This window comes from Schistocerca nitens, chromosome 4, assembly GCF_023898315.1.
Source record: "Schistocerca nitens isolate TAMUIC-IGC-003100 chromosome 4, iqSchNite1.1, whole genome shotgun sequence".
Lineage (NCBI taxonomy): Eukaryota > Metazoa > Arthropoda > Insecta > Orthoptera > Acrididae > Schistocerca > Schistocerca nitens.
Genome location: NC_064617.1, coordinates 755792188 through 755819301, shown reverse-complemented (window position 1 = coordinate 755819301; position 27114 = coordinate 755792188). Strand labels below are relative to the sequence as shown.

At 42.3% G+C, this 27114-nt stretch overlaps 1 protein-coding gene across 1 annotated transcript in view; it reads left to right on the top strand.

Annotated features, from left to right (window-relative positions):
- The window catches only part of LOC126253046 (high affinity cationic amino acid transporter 1-like), a 177528-nt gene that overhangs the window by 130630 nt on the left and 19784 nt on the right, over positions 1 to 27114 (top strand). The window contains exons 11-12 of the mRNA XM_049954122.1: positions 8576 to 8772; positions 8867 to 9033. Coding sequence (XP_049810079.1) covers positions 8576 to 8772; positions 8867 to 9033 — 364 coding nt within the window. The remainder of the gene's footprint in view (positions 1 to 8575; positions 8773 to 8866; positions 9034 to 27114) is intronic.

Sequence of the window (27114 nt, the reverse complement as noted above, 5' to 3'; positions counted from 1 at the left end):
TGGCCACAGTATGTCCCATTCTGGATGAGTTTGAAACCAACTGCCAAAGTATGTACAGCATTGGTGAGTTTATAACCACTGTTGAGAAACTTCAAGCTTTCCATGGTTGTTGTGGATTTGTGCAATATATCTCCAACAAATGTGCCAAATATGGCATTGAGATATTTGCGCTTTGTGGTAGGAAAACATTTTTTACGAGCAACCTTGAGGTGTACTGTGGAAAGCAGCCCGAAGGACCTTATGCAGTCTCAAATTCGGTATCAGAAGTAGTTCACAGACTTGTGAGTCATACAGAGGGATCCAACAGGAATATAACTATGGACAATTGGTCTACAAGTTGCCCCTTGGCTATGTTGCTATTAGGTAAAAGGCTTATGTGTATTGGGACAGTCAGAAAGAATAAACAAGAAATTCCCTTGGAATTCCTGCCTAAGAAAAATTGAGTACCTGGTTCATCCCTCTTAGGATATAAAAACCGTTAGATGTTGGTTTCATACATACCAAAGAAGAACAAGGCAGTTTTGTTGTTGTTAACTATGCACAATTCAAGTACTATCGATGAAGATTGTCGAAAGCTGGAGATTCTGTTACATTACAGTGCCAGTAACAGTGGTGTTGACACCGTTGACCAGGTGTGTGGCACATATTTCGTGGCCTGCATAACAAGATGGTGGCCTTTGGAAATATTTTCCACTCTAATGGACATTGCTGGTACCATTTTACTAAAATGGACAAAATCAAATGGTTGCAAGAAGAGTATTTCTGAACAACCTGGCTTATGACTTCATGAAACCACATCTAATAGAAAGAGCCAAGATTCAGAGCCTTCCCAAGGACATATTGCTGTTCCTTGATAGATACCAGACAACATATGAGCAAGTTGAGAAGCATTCAGCTAAGAAACGGGGATGCTGTGTTATTTGTGGAAGGAACAAGAATATTAACACAACAATAAAGTGTGATTCTTGTAATAGTTTTGTTTGCTGGAAGCATACGAGTGTTAGTAACACATGTGAAAAGTGTCACATTACACCTCTAGACAGATGACTAGTGATTTGAATCTTGACATCTCTTAAATTGCTAAGAAATGAACATGGCCTCTCTGTAAGCTGTTATAATATGGTTTCTGTAGGCATTCACTACAAAAATATTAATTTTCAATGCTGACAACACAGTATAGATCTTTTGGAACTATGTCATTTATGTGTTTAGATGTATATAAACTTTTCTAAATAAAGTATAATTAACAACCAAATAATTAACAAAACATTCTTTCCCACCATATGTGAGCAACAGTGTAGAGACATTTTTGCTAGATATGTGACATTATTTCTTAGTATTTTCCACTGTGCCCATAATAAACTATTTGTATTAATTGCATAGTAAAATCTGTTATTTCGATATTATTGATATCATTTTAAGGGATACTATATCTACTCTTAAAAACAATAACCTAATTAATATCAATACTAGCATGAGAGCACACAAAAATAACTATAGATCTGAGCAGTGATAGTGGCACACAAAATGCAACATGTGACTGCTCGTGTAACAAAAAAATGTGCCCCTGATGGAGGGTTAACAACCAACTCACGAGGTGAAGTTTCTGTAACTTATAGTATGAGGAAGTGACAGATGTAAAAGGCGAAAGATTTATTCATTTTGAAGGGAAACCAGAGTTAGCATCTCTGGGACAACTATGTTTAAACCAAGATTTAAGGCACAAATCATTTTAATTTTTTTAATTTTATGCTATATAACATTGCTATAATTATTAATTGTTGTTTAAATTATCCTTGTTTCTTTTATTGCACTAAATGAAGTCTGCAGCATTTTATTATTCATGACACAAGATCACATACTTTTGAGAGGGTTTTTTAATAGTACATGTAAATCGGTGTTAGAGAACTGAATTTTGCATTCTGAAAAATTATACTATGTCTGTAGCAAGTGAATTTCCACATAAAATTAAATTTCAGCATTTAAATTTCCACTTAAAAATTCCACTCAATAGGTACAAAAAGAAAGTCTGAAAAATTGACATTCAGTACTGGGATTTACATTTTTACTATCACCACTCAGAACACTTTAAATATTTAATTGGAGAAACAGACCGATTCCCATCACAGTTCTTCCTCTGAATGATGCTCTTGTTTGGTAGTAGGACTGTGATCACTGGATATTGTAAAATCATTATCTTTTTTGTCTATTTCATGACCTATATTACTGACACCGTCCTTCATCCACCAAATAAAAACTTCATCAAACTGACACATTCTTGTGAACACATTTTGTACTGCACCACACTGAAGAAAACAGGTACATACTTCATGAGGCATGGTCTAGGAGACCCTAACACCTACCAATAACCTGTGTCAGCAAGAACAAAGAAGGCGTTAATGGAACTTACAACAAAACATTATAGGGTTGGCACTTCAAGGAGGGTACAAACAATATAGAAGCATTCTGTAACAAATGACCTGGGAGACTGAGTCCAAAATTTTCTGACAGTCTGAGAGAGCATTTCTCATAAGTTAAGGGTTAATAAACACAATAAGGTGTGACTGCAGGCATCACAAGATAGTATGAATTGCTTCTGATAATCCAAGAAAGCAAGGTCATGACTAGAGTTAAATAGGTCTCTTAATCACACACAGGTGTAAGGAGTCTTGCTACTTACACAAACCTCCTGTAATAATCAGAAAAAATCTAGTAAGACTAGGAAAGCCCCAATGGCAGGTAAAACTTGGTGTCTGTTTGCACACCATTCTGGCTGATAATGTGGACAAATTGTGAACGCTGTTCAGTATGAAATGACACTTTTCCGAAATATCAGTTGTGCTGCTAACAGTCAGCTACAAATGTGCTGTAAATGTACCATGTGGTCTCTGATGACCTTAGAAATTACTATGTCATGTGAGTACACCTTACACTGTTTCTGTTTCAGACCTCATAATATTCCATCTTATAGGTGTTCGAATGTCACCAGTACATGCTTAACCTGAGTGGCCTCCAGATGTACTGGTAATGATGATGATGGAACCATAAGTGCAGCCTTATACCTCCTCTGTTAGTTTCTCCAAATGATGGTACACACTTTGCAAATTCACATAAAATAATGGCATGCTCCAGGCTACTCAGAGTTTCTGTGAAGTTTGGCATTAGGACTGCATCCATGACTGTACAGTTATTTAAATACCAACAGTCATAACAGTATCTAAAGGATTTACTCCCATCTGAGCTATTTTTCAGTACAATTACTACTTGTGCCCCCCCCCCCCCCCTTTCCCCTCAGCTGGTACTCTCTTCTGTTATCCCAAACTGTCAAACTGTTGATTTATCAGTGGATGGAGGTAATATGGAACCCATTATGGTTTCCTGTAAACATATGGTTCATTTACAGTGTGGTAATACTTTGCTGTGTTATCAGTGTAGCTGGCAATGATCTGGAAGGGTTGAAAAGCTCTGCATATTACACCGACAGCTTTTCCTTTTCCTCCTCATTCCTTGCAAATATGACACTTTGCCCCACACTGAGGCTAAATTGGTACACTGTCCAGACTTAGAGCATTTTATATTGGAATCTCAATCTAACTCTTCTTCCTTCAACATGTCCAGATTGGCTCTCAGTGGACTTCCTCATAGCCCCACCTTCATTGATTCAAAATTAGCAACGTTGATGGGCAATACCTGAATTCTGTCAACTTCTGGTACTTATGATAAACTATGACACACAGAACACAGTGCCCTGTCCAGTTCCTTGTTTTCTGCCAAGGATCAACCACAGACAATGTATTAACTGGCAAATATGCTCCTATATCTGCCCAGACCCTGTGCCTTTTGGTATTTTACCCTGCAAGTCAAGTCTAAGTAACTGTGCATGCAGTTCAGGTGACTTCCCTTATTGTAGGCATGTGCCTTGTGGCATTTCAGTTAACACAGCAATAAAACTAAAATACAATGATGTCTCATCCAGCTCTGTTATGCACCATTCCAGATCAACTTATGCGAGATGCTTACTTGGGAAATCCAGTCTAAATATGACATTGTAGTTATTATCCCCTCAACAGAAACCTTCCACACAAGTCTTGGAAGTCTTCTACTCAGTAGTTCATCCATGGAAAACCGAGTGAAAGAGTACTACATCCACCAATGCTACTTACTAAGTATAGCCTGGTTTGCTATGGATAACTGTGATCCAGTATCCAGTAAAAATTTACACACCCTTCCTCCTACATAGCCTGTCAAATATTAGTCTGCCAGTGATTCAGTACATGGGTATTCTGTGATCAAATTTATTGTGAATGCTGCACAGTGGCTACACTGTTTCTTTTCTCCTTTAACACCAGGGTGGGAGCTCTAACCTATGACCGTCTTCCGTGTGCCTGTGGAAAAATTTGCTGACATACCCATTCTGGGTGCCCAGTTCACTTTCACTTCCCACACCGAACTTTTCTACAGTTTTACTGATTGAGACCAGGTTGATCACATTGATAGCACATGATCTCTTCATTAAAGATTAACTTCTTTTCCCTAGGTAGGATCATGGCATCTATCTCTGCTAAGGAAATCCCAGTCACCATAGCTTCATTTCAGGTCTTTGGAAATTCTATCTTTATGAGAAATTTCACCTGGCAACCCCACAAGTATGCATCTAGTGCCCTCTGCTCTGCCTCTTTAAGAATAGCCTTGTTGGTAGTGTTGTCATCTATTAGCTCATAAATATTAATATTCAGCTTCCTAGTCTGGTCATCAAAACTTTCCACAGATTCCACTTGTCATTGAGGTGTACTATTAAATTTATTATTATACAACCCAGAGGGAGTTTTTCTCCTTTACAATTCCAACTGTCCACGATGGAAATAAATAACCACAGAGGCCCATACAAAAGTTTAAAGTTGGCATTTACTTGTCCTCCTGCAGAAAACCACTGCTGAACTGCTGCTGCCACTGTTGCTCTTCGTTGATATGGATGTCAGACCACCACTGCAGTCTTCACCAGTCTTTCTAACACCACTAGTTGGATTGCAGAGGTTCTCTGGTGGAAGTAGGTAGGCAAGATTTGCCACATGCAGCATGTTACAGTGGTGGGTGTCGGGTGACTTTATGGCTGGGAGGGCTTCAGTTCAATCCTCATTCCATCAATGCTGTGACTGAACCCTGAACCCTGAAGCCGGTGGTCTGGTCAGGATGACAGTTGACTGGCAGTGGCCTCAAGACCGAAGTCCACCCTACTGCAGACACTATCTCGATGACTCACTGATTTGATACCTAGCCCGATCAGATGGCCAGTATTTATATACACTAGAGTGGGTGTGAGTGACCACATAGATGTTATGTATGCTGTACATCAAAGCATCCTTGGTTATGATAACCTCATTGGTCATCAACTGGGCAGGTGTGATATGGCTCCTATGTGTGCAGCAAATGGCATGCTTTCAGAAATGAGTTCCTGACTTTGTCTTGGGCTGTTACATGCCAGAATACTGTTAAAATGAAGCTTTGATTCCTAGAACAACTCTTTATCTTTAAAAAACGTGAATTTGTTGTAGCAATAAACCACAGACAAAATAAATAACATGTAACTGATTGTGTTTCCCAAACAGAACATTACTGACAAAGTCTACACCACAGTAACTTTACTATAACAAAAAGTAATGTTATTCAATACTCTCATTTAGGTGATAACAAGAACATAAATTTGTAAAACTGTAATTGTTTGCAGGCCACATAAAAACTTTACAAGACTCCAAATTCAGAGGCCTTCAACCATCAAAAACCCAATAATAGAGAAATTAAGAGTAACTCATGGAAAATGATTCTGTTGCTGCCCTTTAAAAGTAGTTATTTATGTGTAATTGTTTCATTCTTATTTTAAAAAGACATTTTAAAAGCACATGCCTACATAGAATGCAGCACAGTGCTTGCAGCTTAGCTTGTAAATCACATGACTGGTTTTACAGGTAGCCCTGGCTTTGATGGGGTAGGTGATGTTAGTGACCGGACTGGAGTAGGTGGTGGTAGGAGGATGTATGGGACAGGTCTTGCATCTAGGTCTATTACAGGGGTATGAGCCATGAAGTAAGGGATTGGGAGCAGGGGTTGTGTAAGGATGGACGAGTATATTGTGTAGGTTCAATGGACAGCGGAATACCACGGTAGGAGGGGTCGGAAGGATAATGGGTAGGACATTTCTCATTTCAGGGCACAACGAGAGGTAATTGAGACCCTGGCAGAGAATGTAATTCAGTTGCTCCAGTCCCAGATGGTACTGAGTTACGAGGGGAATGCTCCTCTGTGGCCGGACTGTGGGACTTTGGGAGATGGTGGAAGACTGGAAAGATAAGGCACGGGAGATTTGTTTTTGTACAAGGATGGGAGGATAATTACGGTCAGTGAAGTCTTCAGTGAGACCCTCAGTATATTTAGAGAAGGACTGCTCATCACTGCAGATGCGACGACCATGGGCGGCTAGGCTGTATGGAAAGGACTTCTTGGTATGGAATGGGTTGCAGCTGCTGAAGTGGAGGTATTGTTGATGGTTAGTAGGTTTGATATGGACGGGGGTACTGATGTAGCCATCTCTGAGGTGGAGGTCAACATCTAGATAGGTGGCTTGTTGGGTTGAAGTAAATGGGGGAGAAATTGTTGAGGTTCTGGAGTAATGTGAGTAAGGTGTCCTCACCTTCAATCCAGACAGCAAAGATGTCATCAATGAATTTGAACCAGGTGAGGGGTTCAGGATTCCAGGTTTTTAGGAAGGATTCCTCTAGACGGCCCATTAATAAGTTAGCACTGGATGGTGCCATGTGGGTGCCCATGGCCGTACCGCGGATTTGTTTGTAGGTAATGTCTTCAAAAGAGAAGTAATTGTGGGTGTGGATATAGTTGGTCATGGAGACTAGGAAGGAGGTTGTTGGTTTGGAATCCATAGGGCACCTGGAATGGTAGTGTTCGATAGCAGTAAGGCCATGGGCATTAGGAATGTTAGTGTACAGGGAGGTGGCATCAATAGTGATGAGCAGGGCACCGTGTGGTAAATGGAAAGGAACTGTGGAGAGTGGAGAGTCAGTTGAGGAAACGGTTCGTATCTTTTATATAGGAGAATAGGTTCCGGGTAATAGGTTTAAGGTGTTGGTCTGTGAGAGCAGAGATTGTCTCAGTGGGGGCACAGTAACTGGCCACAATGGGGCATCCTGGGTGCTTGTGATTATGGACTTTAGGAAGCATGTAGGAGGCGGGAGTGCGGGGAGTGGTAGGGGTAAGTAGAGAGATGGACTCTGGGGAGAGGTTCTGGGACAGGCCTAAGGATTTGAGTTGCGACTGGAGATCCTGCTGGATTGCTGGAATGGGATCACTGCGGCATGGTTTGTAGGTGGAAGTATCTGACAGCTGATGGAGTCCTTCTGCCATGTAATCCTTGCAGTTGAAAACAATGGTAAGTGGAGCCTTCGTCTGCGGGTAGGATTATAAGATCGAGATCTGTTCTTAGATGGTGGACTGCAGTTCTTTCTGCGGATGTAAGGTTAGTATGCATGTTGAGGGATTTGTAGAATGATGATGAGGCAAGGTTCGAGGATAAGAAATTCTGGAAAGTTAACAGGGGGTGGTTTGGAGGCAGTGGGGGTGGATCACGACTGGTTAGAGGATTGAACTGAGTTAAGCAAGGTTCAATATTGGTCTTTGGTTGAGTCTGATTGGTCAGGGGGAGGGATATCATGGGTTTTCCATTCTTTGTTTTCGTAAGCAATGTCACATGGAAATCATCAAGTAGGTGGTAACAGGACTATAAATTTGAACAAGTGTAATGCTTTGCAGACAGTGCTAAAAGATTACATGACTGTAAAATTCCGTGGTCATATGTGTCAAATTATGGAAAACTGTCAATTTAAGATATAGGAAACATACTTCTATATTACATTTATTTCACACTCATTTTAAACAGAAATTTCCATTACAGCCATTCCATGGCAGTCTGTTCCAATAAAATCATGTAATCAAATTCGTGTCACACAAACTAAACAATAGTATTGACAGAAGAAAACACAAACAAAATTTGAGGAAATGTGCAAGCTTTTTGAGCCAGTAGCTCCTCCTTCTTACCTGTCTGGTAAGTCTCCTTTGAGACAGGGTTCTGAGTGGGTTTTCCATAACTCTCCCCATTCCCTAAACCTTACCAGTCCTTTTATTTCATTTCTCTTCCTTCCCATTCAACCATTCTGCCAGGAGAAAGAGCCATTGGCTCCAAAAGCTTTCACATTTCCTTAACTGTTGTGTTTTCTTCTGCACTGCTTGGTGAGTAGATTTTTTATCTATCCAATTATATTTTCAAAAAGTGATTATTTTTGTTTAAATGTGTTAAAAATCACAGAGCTTAAATAGCAGTTTGTATTTCATCTGTATTACATAATATATGTAGCAGGAGTTTCTTGTCAGATACAAAACAATTTTCAGAAATAATTGTAATTCATAATAATATGGCAACAACATTAAGGTATTGTGTAATGACTATGTAGTTATGTGATTCATTAAATTCAAGAATTTCTTATTTTTTCTGTTTTTTTTATGTTCTAAGGTATACAGGAGAAACTGGAGAGCATCTACAAATGGAAGAGGATGCTGGTGGGAAACAAAATGCAGATTCAGATGAAGAGACCAGAAATAAACAATCGAATATTGTAGCTACTGGAAAACAAATACTTAACATTGACAAATTGAAAAGACCAACAAAACTGTCAACAAAAATTGTTGCATATGAAATTGTGTTATATTGTAAGATACATACTTATTTATTCAAGGTGTTTACTAAGATTACAAATATGACACAAGTATTCCTGAAAATGTTATAATTTTCTTTCTCTTTCAGTCATCTTATGCATCCTGACTTCACAACTTGTAATACAAGCAGGCTCTTCTATTGAAGCAGCTGACCCATTGGCAATATCAGGTCTTGTTATTGTTTTACTGTGTATTGTCTGTATGCTGATTTCCATTGGACGACAACCTGTGTCGGAGAAGAAATTAAATTTTAAGGTACATAAAAAAAATTAATGAAATGGTAAACACTGTTAAAGGAACTGACTTTTAAAGACTGTGAGAGAGAGTAGTCCTCCTCCTCCTCCTCCTCCTCCTCCTCCTGATGAACATGCCTCTTCATCCATCATCTCGGAGGGTCTGTAGTGTCTGGTGAAGTCCTGTTGCAAATGAAGCAAGAGTCCAAAAACTCTTCTGACTGTCCAGTGCACAAGATAAATCACACAATGTATTTCTCCTAATACTTCCTCTCAAATGTTTGTTTGTAGACCTGGATGATTTCTAGGCCCTGCTACACCTACGATATTATGCCCAATACATTGCGCCAGCCTCACTTAGACTTGCAACTCATGGTTAAATTAGTCACTGCCACTATACCACTACTCCATACCATGCAGCAATTATTTTACTCTCAAAAGACTACCAATTTCGACCACTGTGTTGGACAACAAACATTGCAAGCAGTTTCTGCACCATCTTCAACAGGTTTCTACTAACTCTGTAAACAACATAGCAACATAGTCTAAAGTCAAAGAGGATGAGGGCATACGTGAGAACACCACACTTTAAATTTCTATATAAGTGAAACACCGTTTATTCTCTCCTGATAACCCTTGTGAAGTCCACTTCGTCCACAGACACTGTCTGCAGCTAGCCCAGTGCTCCATGCTCTGTTAGGATGCCGTTTAGTTAACAGTCCATGTACACTCACTAACATCAAACCCCCACCTTGAAAAACAGCAATAGATTAAGACATTTCTCTTGTGCACAAAAGGAATGCACTTCTGAACTTTCCACATCTAGAGAAGCAACCTTACTGCTTCCTGACAATGAAGTTCCAAACTACACCTCCACCAGAGGGCTCAACTCCCTTCCTGCACTCTATCACTGTTACAGACCAACTAATCAATTTTGGGATTGCCCACAGTTCCACAACATTATTTTCACATGCCGACATTGCGGCCAATCAGCCTCCAGGGCAGAAAGTAGAGACTGCAATTGGCCATTTCTTGCTAACACTCAGAGTACAACTGTAAAGTCCTGTTGCATGCTGACACTTTCAGAAGTTTGTTCTAAAAAGCTTCCAGGAAACGGCAGTGATTCTGTGGGAGACACCATCGCCTTGGCAGGCCACCCAGTCAGGCCAGACTGGCACCTGTTAGCCAGATTAAGAGAAGCCCACTCTCTTTCTCCAAACCAGATAATAGTTGTAGTTCCATGGACACTGGAAAACTGTCACTGTCACTCACAACAGTCACTGGCACTCGGACATGGCCTGGTAATGGTCTGCTACACTGATGCCCCAAAGTGTCTTCAAGTGATAGGAGCTTCCTGGTTAGGGAACTCAAAGAGACACTATGAGTGCTGCTGCTTCATGAGAAACTACAGTTAAAACAACCTAATGGAAGTCCTCCTTTCTTTTAACATATCTTTGTCTCCAATTAAAAATTAAACTGAAAGGTAGTATAGGTGACAAGTGTACACAGTATGCACTTTAATGAATCCTTCTTTATTTACCACAATTTACTTCCCAACAAAAGAACACAACACAGGCATATTTTCATATTTTCACAGCTAGACAGTGGTACCACGAAGACACAAAAGACAACCAAACAAAAGATATAACACCCAATATAATGTTAAACTTCTTAGTCAGTGACTATTGCACTCGTCATGTTAGCCCCCCTGCCCCACCATTTTGGAGAGCTATGTTCATGCAAACAAGACACGGTTACTTTGGAAACCTGGAGTGCCCTAGACCTCAGGATAGATGAATTTGATATATCTGCCAGAACAGGTGTGAGGGGCTGGAGAAGGAGGGATATCCAGCACAAGAGGCTGAGGAGGATTGGCATGAGGATCCATACACTGGGAGGGAGGGGGGCATGGGGCGGGGGGGGGGGGGGGGGAGGGGGGGCTGTGGTAAATTGGTAAATGCTGGTTTCAGATGGTCAACTGAGACTGTGAAATGTGTTCCATTTTTATCAGCTATGAAGGTCTTGGTGTTCAGAAAATCACAGTGAATGGTCCTAAATAAACAGGAGCCAATGGGGGCCTGATGGTGTCATCCATAATCCATACCTCAGGGAAAGTGAAGAGGTCTTTGGGGAAAAAGGATGGTTGAGAACTGTCCCGCAATGGGGGAGGAGGGCGTAGTAAGAGCATTGCAATCTGCAGATGACGCAGAAATTGGCCACACTCGTCTGTCCCCCAGTCACGCAAGGAGGATGAAGCAAAAAATTCACTGGGCACCTTCACTACTTTGCCATAGACTACTTGCATTGAAGAACACCTGATATCTGCCTTGAACATGCTATGTAGTCCCATAAAAACCATAGGCAAGGTGTCTGTCCATGCCCCACTGTGGTATGCCAAGGCACCCTTCAGAGTATGGTGCATAGGTTCTACCATCCCATTCCTACAGGGATGGTGGCTCATAGTTTGCAGGAGGTTGAAACCTGTCATACATAGCAATTCATTAAATAATTGGAAATCAAATGGACACCCTCTGTCACATGTAATTGCTGTAGAAATAGTGAACCAAGCAAACCATTTGGAGATGATAGTTTGGGCAGCAGTGCAAGCAGAAATGTGGGACACTGGGCATGCCTCCAGTCACCTTGTAAACCTGTCAATTAAGGTGACAGCATAACAAAACCCCTCTGTGCAAGGAAGGGGTCCTACCATGTCAACATGAATGTGGGCCAAATGACCTGTAGTGGTCATGAATACGTCCACAGGAGAGGTTGTGTGCTGACTAATTTTATTTTTCTGACATGGTATGCAATTATGTGCCCAAAACTGGCAATATTTCCACATTCCTGGCTCTTTGGAGGCCACAAAATTAACAGAAACATTGATGGCAGAATGTGATAAGGCGTACAAATCTCAAAGATGATGCATCACCAACGTAATGTAAAAACGGGTGCAAAACATTCTGAGTAGTGCCACATGATGGGTGGAATTGGGAACCCTGTACTGGCATCCATTCAAGTTTCAGACTAGTGGATGCAGAATTGGGCAGACACTGTTGTAAAAAAATGCATCAGAATCTTGGTCTTTCATGATAGCTGCCCAATCGATACGTGTCAAAGATGCACAATTGTGTGATAAGCAATCCATGATATTGTTGTTGGTCCCAGAGATGTGGTTGATATCAGTAGAGTACTGAGCAATAAATTCTGCGTAATGGATTTGATGTTGGGAGTTCAGTTCAGACACTCGCTGAAAAAGTGAAGTTAAGGGTTTGTGGTCTGTGTAAATTTTGAACTCCATATCTTCCTGGTACTGTTGGAAATGTTTGATGGAGAGATATGTAGCAAGGATCTCTCTGTCATATGCACTCCAGTTATTTTGCTGTGTAGACAGATCTTTTGGAAAGAAAGCCATTGGCCGCCACATTCCTGATACTAATTGCTGGAGTACTGCCCCCATGGCCTGCTGGCTGGCATCAACAAAAAGAGCCATCTGTGCACTAGAAATGGAGTGGACCAATAAGACAGCCTTCACTAAAGACAGTTTCATGGACTTGAAATCCTCCTGAACCTATCCAGGGGACTTTTATGACACCGTAAGTGTGTTTGCCCTTAGCAGGTAATTGATAGGTTCTATAATTTCTGCAAACTTTAGCATGTGTTGGTGGTTGTAATTAACCATATCTACGAACCTGTGTAACTCTTTGAATGTGATGGGAAGAGGCACCTGCAAAATGTCTGAGACCCTCTGAGGAGTAGGAGAAATATCACCTCTTAATATATGGTAACCCAAGAATAGTACTTTGTCCTCTGCAGGTACACATTTGTCCTTGTTAATTTAGATGCCATTTGCATCAAGACAAGAGAAAACTGCTTTTGAATGGGAATTATGGTCACTCATATTATCGGAAAAACTAACATAGCAAAAAATGTGGGTTAAACCCTGTATAATCTCATCCATAAAATGCTGCCATCTCTGAGCGGTGTTATGAAGACTAAAAGGCTCGAAATTGTGTTGAAATATCCTGGAAGGTGTCATGATAGTGGTTTTGTACTTGACTGCCGTTGTAATTTGTGCAAAATCCTTAGCATAGTCTATGACACTGAACACGGAGGCACCTTCTAAACTGCTTGTGAAAACAACTCATTCAGTATCGGGTACTGGTCTGGCATAGTGCTGGAATTCAGGCTCTTACAGTCACAGCATAAATGCCAAGAGTTATCCTTTTTGAGAACCATTTGCAAGGTGGTGGCCCATGCACTGGTACAGCAAGATACTGTTCCATCTGGTGGCATTGCTTCAGAAGTGGCTGTAGCCACCCTTAACTTATCCGGAGGTAGTCCCACGCACTGGTGGAGTGAGACACTGTTCTGTCTGTTAGCATTGCTTGTAAAGTGGCTTTAGCCACCCTTAACTTTTCTGGAGGCAGAGGTAGAATTTATGTGTGGGTGGAAAGTGACAGACTGTCTTGGCATCGTGTGAAAGTGGTGTATGGTGGAATATTGCCGTGGCTCAATGGTGATCCCAGATTCATAATTGCAGGGAATTTTTGAAGCAACTGCTGTGCAATGTCATTGGCTGGTTGGGCAGCACCAGTGAGTGCTGTCATTAAACTTCATGGTTCTACCTGAGCCTCATACTGACCCATCACCATGTCAGCAATCCGCTGCTTGACTATATCATTGTTGTCAATTAGGCCTCTTATGATTCATCTTCTTTGAGGAATAGTTCATTGAGATGAGGAATTTCCTGCTGTAGTAAAGTGCGTGGTTGTTGAAGTGAAGCCCACTCTGTATAGTCATGCTGAAGACATAACAGTCTTCTTGCGTGACACACTCACGTGCACTCTGCAACGAGACATGCACAGCATGAGCAGGAGTTGTCACGATGTGGGAGATGCAGAAATCTCCATGCCTTCTGATCCAGTGGAATGGCATCTAGTGTTTGATGCAGAAGGGAATGTGGCTACAACTGGAGACTGCACAAGAAGATGATTATGGAGGTCCATAGATAATGAAAAATATTTAAGAAAATTGGCACACAGTATGGGGCCAGGCACTTTGGGCACTGAGAAATGCCACAAATGTGAGAAACCATCCTGCAGATTCAATTTCACATATCCCCAGACACATGTCTGAATTGAAGATTGATTTGCACCTGTTAGTATAAGGACCCCAGAAAACACAGGCTTGTCTTTCACATCCCACAAAACAACACTTGTCTCCTAACCTGTGTTGACCAAAAATTCCATATTAGATGTCTTATCCAAGACCAATAATGGTGAAGATTCACATTTAGGCAGAAACTGTGCCATTGTGCATTTCAAGTAGGCACTTACTGGTTATAGAAGGGACATGTGTACCTATATGCATCCACTGTTGTCATTTGGGACCCACATGGTTGTGAATATCATTTAGCATTGTTACTCAAGCATCTATGGAACCAGCACCATTTGAATTTGCATGGTGGGGCCACTCATTGGTGTGCTATATGCTCCTTGGGCTGCCATCTGCCAGCTTGGTGTTGAGTCTTGCTAGTTCACTGAGGATTCATTCCATAGGTGTCTGACAGTTGTTTGGTCAAGTGCCCACCAACCAAAACATAGCTTGGTGCACCAGATGTGTGTGGTTCAAGGCTGGGGTCCATAACTTCATCAATCACTGCGCATGAATTAACTGTTTCATCATATGTAAATGCTACAGCATCTGCCTTTAAAGCCATATCATCCACAATTAGGTCAGGAAATGCAGACAAAACACTGCGAGCAGCCCATGGGAGGTGATGTAACCAAAATAATTTCACTGACTGTTCCAAAAGCAGTTCCGGACATGTCAAAGCAACAAGAAAGCATAGTAGCCGGGATGGGGATTCACTGGCACCAAAATAACTGCCCATAATCTTTTGCAAACTGGATTCTGGAGACACAAGGAAATGCTAATAAACAGTTTCTCTGAGCAGTGCAAAATAACAATGAAGCAGAATATCCTCCACTTGCTCAATAATGTTAAGTCCTGCTGCAAAATGACAATTCGAGTTGTTCCACATCTGAAGTAAGGTTGTGCAGTTGGAAAATGGTACACACTGTGCCAACTATAATTGTGGCCTCTTAGGCCAAAAAAGCAGTAGCATTACATTACTCTGTCTCAAGGCACCACTGGAAGAGGCAGTATGTAATTCAGGAACAGTAAGAGACTCCAGGGAAGAACCAGTTGCTGGCAATTCTTGATCTTCCATCTCAAAGGTGACAGATGGCATCATCATAATGTTGGGAGTGTAACTATGGCTCAGAATAAAAAAGGAATTCCACGACAGATCACACTGGAGGCCATCACTATAGGTGACAAGTGTACACAGCATGCACTTTAATGAATTATTCTTTATTTTCTACAATTTACTTCCCAACAAAAGAGCACAATACAGGTACATTTTCACAGATAGACTGTAATAACAACAAGATACAAAAGATAATCAAAGATATAACATACACTATAATGTTCAACTTCTTGGTCATTGACTATTGCACTTGCCACAATAGTACTTGTAGACATACTGAAGATAATACAGAGCTTTTCTTCAATATACATATTTATTTATTTAGCGTATGGTATTTAAGTACATTTCAGTATTGGATCACATTATTCTGCATTACATATATTCACAGACAAACATCTAGTCCTTGTATATATTCAATGGGTTTTTGGGATGCTATGAGGAATTCTTCAATGTCCCCACTGAACACTGTGGCACTGCATTCAATTCTGACGTGTTGGATGGTCTGCTTAGGCACACTGCAGTCACATGCTGGTGAAAACAGCAGTCCCCATTTGAAGAGTAAGTCAGCACATCTTCCTTGCCCAGTTCTTAGTTGGTTCAGAGTTGTCCAGATCTTGTGGGGCTGATCCAACCCAGGAACTGCCTCAGTAGTGCAAGGCATTAGGTGGCAAGTTGTTAGGGCATTTTGGAGCCATTCTCTTCTCCAAGAGTTGATGTCAGCCCCAGTGAGGCTCTTGAGAGCAAGAGAAGGATGTCTTAAATGAAGCCTCTTGATACTCAGATCACGTATATTGATGTGTACTGGTAGTTCAGGGTTTTTCTCAATCTCGTATTCCCTGACCAAGGCTGCTACTCGTCATATTTTTGGAGGTGGTATATGACTCAGGACAGGTAGCCATATGTTAGGTGTAGACCTAACGGCTCCTGAAATAATGTGCATGGTATTGTTAAGTTCAACATCAATTTTGTTCACATGGCTACTGTTTAGCCACACTGGTGCACAGTACTCCACCACAGAGTGTACCAGGCTCAGCACAGACATCCTCAGAGTTGTTGCCATTGATCTCCAGGTGGTTCTGCAGAGTTTATGGATGAGGCTGTTTCTTGTTCTCACCTTGGCAGCTGCTTTTGTAAGGTGTGATTTAAATGACAAGGTTCTGTCTAACGTGACCCCTAGATACTTTGTCTCCTTATTGTGGTTGAGGCATGTGTTTGTCGAAGTATACTTCCAGAGCTCTGTCGGCTTCTCTGTTATTGAAATGGAAGCAAGTTACTTCTTTCTTCGAGGCATTAGGCCTAAGCCTCCATTTACGGAAGTATGCTCCCAGGACAGACAGATAAGATGTCAGGGTTTCTTCCATTGAATCAAAGTTGTTGTGCCTTGTTGCAATGGCCCTGTCAACAGTGTAGCCAAATTTCCTACAAGCTGTTTCCGGCATGTCAGCAATGTATAGGCTGAAAAGCAGTGGGTCTAATACTGAGCCTTGCGGTAAGCCATTTTGAAGGAATATCAGGCTGCTGACTGTTTCCCATGATGACTTGGAATCCTCTGTTACCAATAAGGTTTGTCACTTTTTGACAGTGAATTATTTTCAGCAGTTTATAGAGTAGGCCTTGTCTCCAGATGGTATCATAGGCTGCTGAAAACTCAATGAAGGCCACAGATGTTTTTAATTTCTTTTGGAATCCCACTTCAGTATGTAAGGGCCAGGACTTGATCTTCACAGCTTTGGTTGGGACGAAAGCTGGCCTGTTCCTCTGGGATGGCCGTGAGTATCGCCTGACTGATCTTGTTAAGTAGAACTCGTTCCAGAATTTTGTACACCATGCTAAGCAGTACTATGGGCTGGTAGTTTTTCAGAAGACTTCCCAGTATATGTGGCTTTAAGGGGCAATTAACTTGGCATGTTTAAGTTCTTGGGGTATGTTTCCTGTCTGCAGTAGTGATGTGAAGAACTTTGCTAGCCATATTTTTGTATATTTGCCAGACTTGATAAGAAACTCTGGGAGGATGTCATCTGAGACAGGGGCTTTACCTGGTTTTGTGTCCTTTATTGCTGCTGAGATCTCTTCGGGGGTGATGTTGCATGAATATTTGGTGTCAACACTGGCTGTTGCTTTTAGCTTTTTTAAGTTCACATTTAATCCGTATTGTTGCCTCTCTGTGGTTTACCCCCTGTAGATGTTTTAGATGTTTTAACAATGTGCAAAGCAATTTTGCTAGGTGGTGTGGGGTTTTCTTCTCAAGCGATATGTCTGGCTGCTCCTAGTTTTCGAAGCAGGATACACAAATAATATACATGTGGAGCCAATCATACTTTTCCATAACTACACTAGTTCAATTGGGCACCCTAATTTTAAAAACAGCTTATAAAAAATTCCCCTTTTTATATATGTGCTTAAATGAATGCAAATTACTTGTTGGACTCTTCTACCATTAATAAAGTATTTAATTTGGGGTACGTAAACATGGAATATTCTTTTACTTTGTGGGTTTTTGACTAGCAGGGGACTGGAATCACAACAGGGAGGATTTATGCCAGCCCTGTAAACCTGGGTAACAATTTCTCCATTATTTTATCTTTCACTTTACTGACTGCCTGGAAGTTCTGTACCCAAATCCTGCCATCCGCCTTGAGGTGAGTAGGACATCTCCCTGGTTCTAAACCCAGGATTTTCTGTCATGACTATGCTACAGATTAGCTCTCAGATCTGTTCTACATCAATTTTTGTAGGTAACAGTCAGTTATCTGATGACACATTTACTGGTAGTGAATTGGGCTTATATGCAAACATTATAACTAGTGGGGATCTGTCTGTGGGATTCATGTTCTGCTGTACTGAAGGCAAAAACCAACCAATGAAGCAACATGTCACCCCTGGAGTGATCTTGATAGTGGTTCACTATGATAGTGGAACACAAATTGCAGATGACCAATATTGAAAATGAAAGATTAAGGATAGTATAGCACTGTAATGGTATGTGTAATCCCCCTTCTGAAACAGAAATGTGGAAATATTCTCAGTGTGAATGCTATGGTATTATCAGAGACTAAATATTGACATTGTCTGAAGGAACCAAACAAGGTCTGTAAAATGTTAACAAAATGTTATAATAAAACGAAACCATCGGTTGTTGTGAATAAAAACATACTAGTCAATTAACCACACATACACATCGAAAATCACAAAAAGCAAACACCAAAAATACGTAAAATCCCAACAAGACAGGAAAAGCGCATTTCACCAGCATCAACAAGCAAGAAAACTAACTTCTAGTCAGCCAGACTATATTACATTAAGGCAAGGAGGGGTTTGAAACTGTCTAAAAAATTTTTGTTTCTAAGCTGCACCTGTTCATTAAGAACAAAACCATCTTTTAGAGACAGATGCTTGAAAATCTCTAATTCCTCGAGCAAGTCCCTCCCTAGTGCCCTCTCTCGTTAGATGTGTTCCATAGCACAAGCTTCATCTGTTTGACACTAGGACACAGGTAAATTGGTTCCATATTTTCTATTTTACATAAATGTTTTTAAATGGTCTGATATGTTTGAATTAACACAACTTTTAATAATTTTTGATGCGCTTATGTAGGTATTCATGGATTTTAATATGCGCGAGTGTCTGGCACATACCACAAGTGCCCTCTCTCAGCGAAACCATCTGCCCTAGTGCTTTCACACTCTTGTCTCGATAGTTCATAGGTGAAGTACTGGTGCTAAACTGTTCGCATTGACCCTGTGCCCATAGTCATGTTGTACAAATGGAGAAGATGTCTTAATTATTGACGACGCCTTTGGCACAATTGTTTTATTAATCTCCATTGCATGATGTAATTTTAGTAAGCAACTAAAAGATTTTGTGCCTATATTACTCTGGTAATTTCACTATTACTTAAGCTTTTGTGTTTCTCACTTCCGATGCTAAGGCTTTTCTAATGAAAGTGTCTTCCTGTTCAGGATTTTTTACTTCTGATGAAGGTATATTTATATGTACCGAAACCTTGGTCAAGAATTTTAATAAATTTTTATCCTGCAACTGTTTTGGCTGTCATCCTTTATCGTGAAGAATCTATGATTAAGCAGTTGCCATACCAGCAAATAAAAAACATTAAATTTAATACCTAAAAAGATACTATCAAGGAGATGGTCATCTGTGCTGCTCCATTCGAAAGCCTGGCTTGGAGTCTTGAGACAATGGAATCTGATAATAAGCTAGGTTGAGATCCAGTGTAGTGAAGAATTTAGCCTTATAAAATCAGGAGAAACATGAATGTAGATTGGGCAGTGACATGGAAAGCAAAATTATCTTTTTGGTCAAGGCATAGTAATCTATGACAGGCCAAATTCCCCCATCTCCTTTTGGAACAAAAAATATGGGTATGAAATCTGGACAGCAGGAAGGTCTAGGATTCCATCCTTAAGTGGTTCATCTGTAACCGACCTGAGCTCTTTCATCCTTAGTGCAGAAATCCTGTATAGTGGATGCCAAACAGGAATATTGTCAGGAAGTTTAATCTTTCACTTGCTGAATTTAGCAATTCCCAGAAAATTGGTGAGCACATGTGGATATTCCTCATGTACACACTGCAGCAGTGCATCCTACTTGGAAGGTAGATGATTAAAATTATCCATCTCTTGTTCCTGTGCTTCTCTGGCCATGTCAACCTGTGAGAGGAAGGCCTCAGAGACGGCCAACCGATTCGGCTCAGATTTGGCAGGTCGCTTGTATACAACCTAAAACGAAGGAATCTAAGATATTTTGGGTCAACACCCCCACGTTTTTGAGAAAATCACTCCCAAAAGGTTATGACGAGCGATCGACTCAAAATTGGCGGGATCGACAGATAATTGTGGCCGAGTGGTTCTAGGCTCCTCAGTCTGGAACCGCGCGACCGCTACGGTCGCAGGTTCGAATCCTGCCTTGGGCATGGATGTTTGTGACGTCCCTAGGTTAGTTAGGTTTAAGTAGTTCTAAGTTCTAGGGGACTGATGACCTCAGATGTTAAGTCCCATAGTGCTCAGAGCAAATTTTTTTAATAGATAATTGTGAATAGAGCATTTTTCATCATCAGGTATGGGGTCTGAAAACGTATACTTTTCCAGAAATGGAGGTAAGAAACTTTTACAACTGCCGCGTCTGTACCCACATGGTTAACGCCTGCCGCCAATAGCGCAACAGCCAAGGTAACTGTCTGGGAATTGGAAAACCCGGGCTCGAATCTCGAAGAAACCTAGCGGATGTTATTCATCTCTTTTGTATTTTTCCATATCTCAATTGATAGGGATAGGAGGGTTAACAAGGTAAGTAAATCAATAAGGACTGATAATAATAAGGTATGCAAACTAATTTCCCAAACGCCATGAGTTAGTAAAGTATTACACTCTTAAGCCTTGTCGCATGAAAACAACTCTGAGTAAAAGTGCTGCGACTTCCTCATGAGGGATCACAGATAGCCAACCGTGTGACGCTTGTTTACAGCGAGGCACGGGATAGAATGCACACGGGGAGAGTTATGTTGTCCCGGTTGCCTCTTTGTGATATCATAGGGAAGGAACAGTGTAGCTGTCGAAAGATTGCATTAGTTAGATGCTCTTGGTGCTGTGAGTATATTTCAAATGTTTATATGAGAAGTACCATCCATCTAGCTGTTCGAAGAAAAGTGAGGACACGTAACAGTGACTGGAAGAGCCATTGTAAAGTGACCTGGAGTAACATTTTGGTTGTTTACTATCCCAAGAGGTTTGAGAAATTTAGTTGCCTGCCTTAATATCATTCCATGTTGATTTACTTACCTTATTAACCCTCCTATCCATATCACTTGAAATGTGGAAAAATACAAACCAAAAGAATAACATCCACTACGTTACTTCGAGATCCGTATCCAGTTACCTTGGCCGTTGCGCTATCGGTGCTGTCGGCAAAAAGCGTTGACCATGTGGGTACAGACGAAATAGTTGTAAAAGTTTCTTACCTCAATTTCTGGAAAATTATGCATTTTCGGACCCCATACCTAGTGATGAAAAATGCTCTATTTACAATTATCTATCAATCCCGCCAACTTTGAGTCGATCGCTTGTCATAACCTTTAGGGGTGATTTTGTCAAAAACGCGAGGCTGTTGACCCAAAATATCTTAGATTCCTTCGTTTTAGGTTGTACGCAAGCGACCTACCAAATCTGAGCCGAATCAGTTGGCCGTGTCTGAGGCCTTCCCCTTGTAAGACTATATTGCACAACCCTAGTTTATTAACATAATCCATTAAATGCCCTGTACACTTCTCCCCTGCAGGTCTGTGGGTTAGAATAGGCCTGAGGTATTCCTGCCTGCTGTAAGAGGCTACTAAAAGGAATCTCACACTTTTCAGCCCTATGAGTTCAGGTCCCATTCTATGGTTTGACCAGTCACTTTCATAATTCTACAGAAGTGCGGGCCATACGGGGAAGGATGCCTTACGTGGTGCATGAGTTACCCATAGTGCCCTTAGGTTTGATCTCTTGTCATGGCTTTGCATCTCCATCTGCGATTCAACTATTTGAGCAAGGACACTTTCCAGGGTATGTCATCTTCTTCCGTTGTCTCCTGTCCTCTTTAGCCACGATGACAATATTGGATTTCTCTACACCCAATATCCGTCACGATAGTCAGTCTGTTGTGGTGAGGTTGTCATGTACCCATTTGGCGGTAGCCCCCTGACAGCACAGGGGTCGCACTGCTGCTGCCTGAGCTGTAAACTCCCCATGTACGCGAAGGAGTAGATGCCTGTCTTTGTGGGGCATCCAGACTCCCGGCAATGGCCATCATGCCAGTTGGCCTTTGCTGTGACTGGGTGAAACCCGTGGGGAGAGCCCCTAATCAGAGTGGATGGCATCAGGGTGGATGACCCACAATGAAGCAGACTAAATCATCTCATGCTGGTGACCGTACGGTGCCAGCAGTCTCTAAGAAGGGCAAGATCGAATACAACGCTGACAGGTATGACCCTAAATCGTGTCCATCCCTTGCTACACCATGGGAGGAACATAGGGCTACAGAACGGAGAGAACCATATTTGCCTCGGTTTTTAGTCTGTAGCAGAACTGATGGGGACTCCTTTCTACCTATGAAGCCTCAGTTTTTCATTGAACACCTTGAGGATAAGTTTGGAGAAGTGACAGCACTGCCCAAGATGTGAAACAGGAGAGTCTTAATTCAGACAGCATCTTCTGCCCAATCCTGAGCATTACTCTCCTGTGGCAAGCTGGGTGATATTCCTGTTTCTGTCACTCCCCATCAAAGCCTCAACATGATCCAGGGGATCATTTTCCATCGCGATCTCCTCTTGCAGTCTGACGATGAGCTCAGCACCAATTTAGAATGGCGGGGTGTTAGTTTCATCCGGTGCATTTACAGGGGACCCAAAGACAACAGGGTTGCTACCGGTGCCTTCATCTTGGCCTTTGAAGGTGATTCATTGCTTGAAAAGGTCAAGGTGATGTTTTACAGCTGTGACATTAAACCATATACCCCTCCCCGACATTAAACCATATACCCCTCCCCCTATGTGGTGCTTTAAGTGCTGGAAGTTTAGGCACGTGTCTTCCCGCTGCACTTCCAGTGCCACATGTCGAGACTGCGGACGTCCACTGCACCCAGATACTCCATGTGTGCCACCTCCCACTTGCATCAACTGTGGAGAGCACCACTCCCCCTGCTCATCAGACTGCCCAGTACTCTAAAAGGACTGGAAAATCATGGAATACAAGACCCTGAACCATTTGACTTACACAGAGGCTAAACATAAGTTTGAAAGATTACGCCCCATTCGGTGGATGTTGACATATGCTGTAGCTATGTCACCATCGCTGTTCCAAGTGCCAGTAGGTCCTCACTCTGTGCCACTAACAGTGGGCCCCCCAGGCCACCAGAATACATCTGCCCCCTTGGTGGTAGGGGGCAAATCTACCTCCATTGCTCCCAAAGCGCCTACTTCGGGAGCAAGCCCCACGCAAACGCAAGGGACATCGGTCCCCTCCCCCTGCTGGAGAAGCAACAGCCTCCTCCAACTCCTCTCATGCAGAAGTGGTCCCTTGGGGCCCTCTCTCCCAAGGTCTCCATTAATGCCACAGTGGACATTCGCCAGTGGCTCAAGGAGCCAAACGCTACTGGACAAGAAGCTTCACGGTCTTCCTCCTTGCCTGAAGCTACTTCAGAGAAGTCCTCCCAGCAAGCCCCTAAAGAGAATCAAGAGGACAAGCAGCCAAGTAAGTCTATTAAGAAAAAGGACCCTCCGGTGGCCCCGACACCACCACTCACTACCAGTTCTGCATCTGAGGAAGTGGTGGATATCTTAGCATCCCCTGCGGGCCTGGATCTCACTGATGTCTCATCCACCATAGAAATGGCTACAAATACTCAATTGGTGGCAGCAGGTGACCCTGAAGCATAACCTGCCTCCTCGCACACTTCATGCCTTCCCAGCTTCACGGTAACGTCATCCTCCACTGGAATTGCAGAGGTTTTTTCCACCACCTGGCTGAGCTATGACAACTGTCCAGCTTTAGACCAGCTTTCTGCATTGCCCTCCAGTAAACCTGGTTCCCAGCAATGCGGACCCCCTGCCCTCTGTGGCTATAGGTGATATTACAAGAACCACAGTGACTATAATAGTGTGTCAGGTGGAGTTTGTGTATGTCCTGAACTCAGTATGCAGTGAACCCGTGCCACTTCAAACCCCTCTTGAAGCTGTGGCTGTCAGGATAAGGACGACACAGGAAATACTGGTCTGCAATGTATATTCTCCTCCAGATAGTGCAGTACCTCTGAATGCATTGGCTGCACTGATTGATCAACTCCCTAAACCTTTCCTATGTTTGGGAGACTTTAATGTTCATAACCCCTTGTGGAGTGGCATCATGCTTAGTGACTGAGGCAGAGGTGTCGAAAATTTACTGTCACAACTCGACCACTGCCTCTGAAATACAGGTGCCCCCACACATTTCAGTGTGGAACATGGCACATATTGGCCATCGATCTATCGGTTTGCAGTCCTGGCCTTCTCCCATCTATACACTGGAAAGCACATGAGTGTTGGAACAGATACGTCTCGAACATTGGGTGCCATACGTCACCTTCCCAAGTCTGAGCAAAGATCAAACGAATTTTTGAGTACCAGACCACAACAGGTGTCCCCAGTGTTAATATAGATGGCGTGTTATCCACCAACACAAACACAATTGCTGAGCACTATGGTCACACCTCTGCATTGGAGAATTACCCCACAGCCTTTCGCATTCTCAAATGGCGGATGGAAGGGAAAGTCCTCTCGTTCACTACATGCCACAGTGAATCCTATAATGCCCCATTTACAGAGTGGGAGCTCCTCAGTGCCGTTGCACATTGCCCCAACACAGCTCCTGGGCCAGATCAGATCGACAGTCGGATGATTAAACATCTCTCGTCTGATTACAAGCGACATCTCCTAGTCATCTTCAACCAGATCTGGTGTGATGGCATCTTTCCATCACGCCAGTGGAGGGCACCAACATACCTGTGGTCAAACCCAGCAAAAGCCCACTTGGTGTGGATAGCTATCAGTCCATCAGCCTCACCAGCATTCTTTATAAGCTGCTGGAATGTATGGTGTGTCAGCGGTCGGGTTGGGTCCTGGAGTCACATGGACTACTGGCCCTGTGCCAGAGCGGTTTCCGCCTGGGTTGCTCTACCACTGATAATCTTGTGCCCCTTGAGTCTACCATCCAAAAAGCCTTTTCCAGATGCCAACATCTGGTTGCTATCTTTTTTGACTTACGTAAATCATACGACATGACCTGGCGACATCATATCCTTGCCACACTGTATGAGTGGGGTATCTACATCTACATCTACATACATACTCCGCAATCCACCATACGGTGTGTGGCGGAGGGTACCTCGTACCACAACTAGTATCTTCTCTCCCTGTTACACTCCCAAACAGAACGAGGGAAAAATGACTGCCTATATGCCTCTGTACAAACCCTAATCTCTCTTATCTTATCTTTGTGGTCTTTCTGCAAACTGTAAGTTGGCGGCAGTAAAATTTTACTGCAGTCAGCCTCAAATGCTGGTTCTCTAAATTTTCTCAGTAGCAATTCCCAAAAAGAACGCCTCCTTTCCTCTAGAGACTCCCACCCGAGTTCCTGAAGCATTTCCATAACACTTGCGTGATGATCAAACCTACCAGTAACAAATCTAGCAGCCCACCTCTGAATTGCTTCTATGTCCTTCCTCAATCCGACCTGATAGGGATCCCAAGTGCTTGAGCAGTACTCAAGAATAGGTTGCACCAGTGTTCTATAAGCGGTCTCCTTTACAGATGAAACACATCTTCCCAAAATTCTACCAATGAACCGAAGACAACCATCCGCCTTCCCCACAACTGCCATTACATGCTTGTCCCACTTCATATCACTCCGCAATGTTACGCCCAAATATTAAATCGACATGACTGTGTCAAGTGCTACACTACTAATGGAGTATTCAAACATTACAGGATTCTTTTTCCTACTCATCTGCATTAATTTACATTTATCTATATTTAGAGTTAGCTGCCATTCTTTACACCAATCACAAATCCTGTCCAAGTCATCTTGTATCCTCCTACAGTCACTCAATGACGACCCCTTCCTGTACACCACAGCATCATCAGCAAACAGCCGCACATTGCTATCCACCCTATACGAAAGATCATTTATGTAGATATAAAACAACAGCGGACCTACCACACTTCCCTGGGGCACTCCTCCGATGAACACTCACCATCGAGGACAACATACTGGGTTCTATTACTTAAGAAGTCTTCGAGCCACTCACATACTTGGGAACCAATCCCATATGCTTGTACCTTAGTTAGGAGTCTGCAGTGGGGCACAGAGTCAAACACTTTCCGGAAGCCAAGGAATATGGCATCCGTCTGATACCCTTCATCCATGGTTCGCAAGATATCATGTGAAAAAAGGGTGAGTTGCGTTTCGTAGGAGTGATGCTTTCTAAAGCCGTGCTGATGCATGGACAGCAACTTCTCTGTCTCAAGGAAATTCATTATATTCAAACTGATAATATGTTCGAGAATCCTGCAACAAACCAATGTTAAGGATATTGGTCTGTAATTTTGAGGATCCGTCCTTCTACCCATCTTACATACAGGCATCACCTGCGCTTTTTTCCAGTCACTCGGGACTTTACGTTGGGCAAGAAATTCATGATAAATGCAAACTAAGTAAGGAGCCAATGCAGTAGAGTACTCTCTGTAAAACCGAATTGGAATCCCATCAGGACCTGGCAATTTATTTATTTTCAACCCATTCAGCTGCTTCACAACCCCAGGGATGTCTATCACTATGTCCTCCATATGGGAATCTGTACAGGACTCAATTGTTAGTATGTTTGTACAATCCTCATGCGTGAAAGATTTCTCAAATGCTAAATTTAGAATTTCAGCTTTCGTGTTGCTGTCATCCATTGCCAGGCCAGACTGATCAGTGAGTGACTGGATGGAAGCCTTTGACCTGCTTACCGATTTTACGTAAGACCAGAATTTCCTTGGGTTTTCAGCAAGATCTTTTGCTAAGATATGATGGTGGTAGTGGTTGAATGCTTCGCGCATCGCTCTTTTTACAGCAGCACGAATCTCTACTAACTTTTGCCTGTCCTCATTCTCCTGATCTTTCTTGTACTGCGAGTGCAACTGCCTTTGTTTCCTGAGCATTCTCCGAATTGCGCTGTTAAACCATGGTGGGTCTTTTCCATCCGTAACCCACTTTTTTGGCACATACTTGTCCAATGTGTGATTTACAATGTGTTTAAAATTTG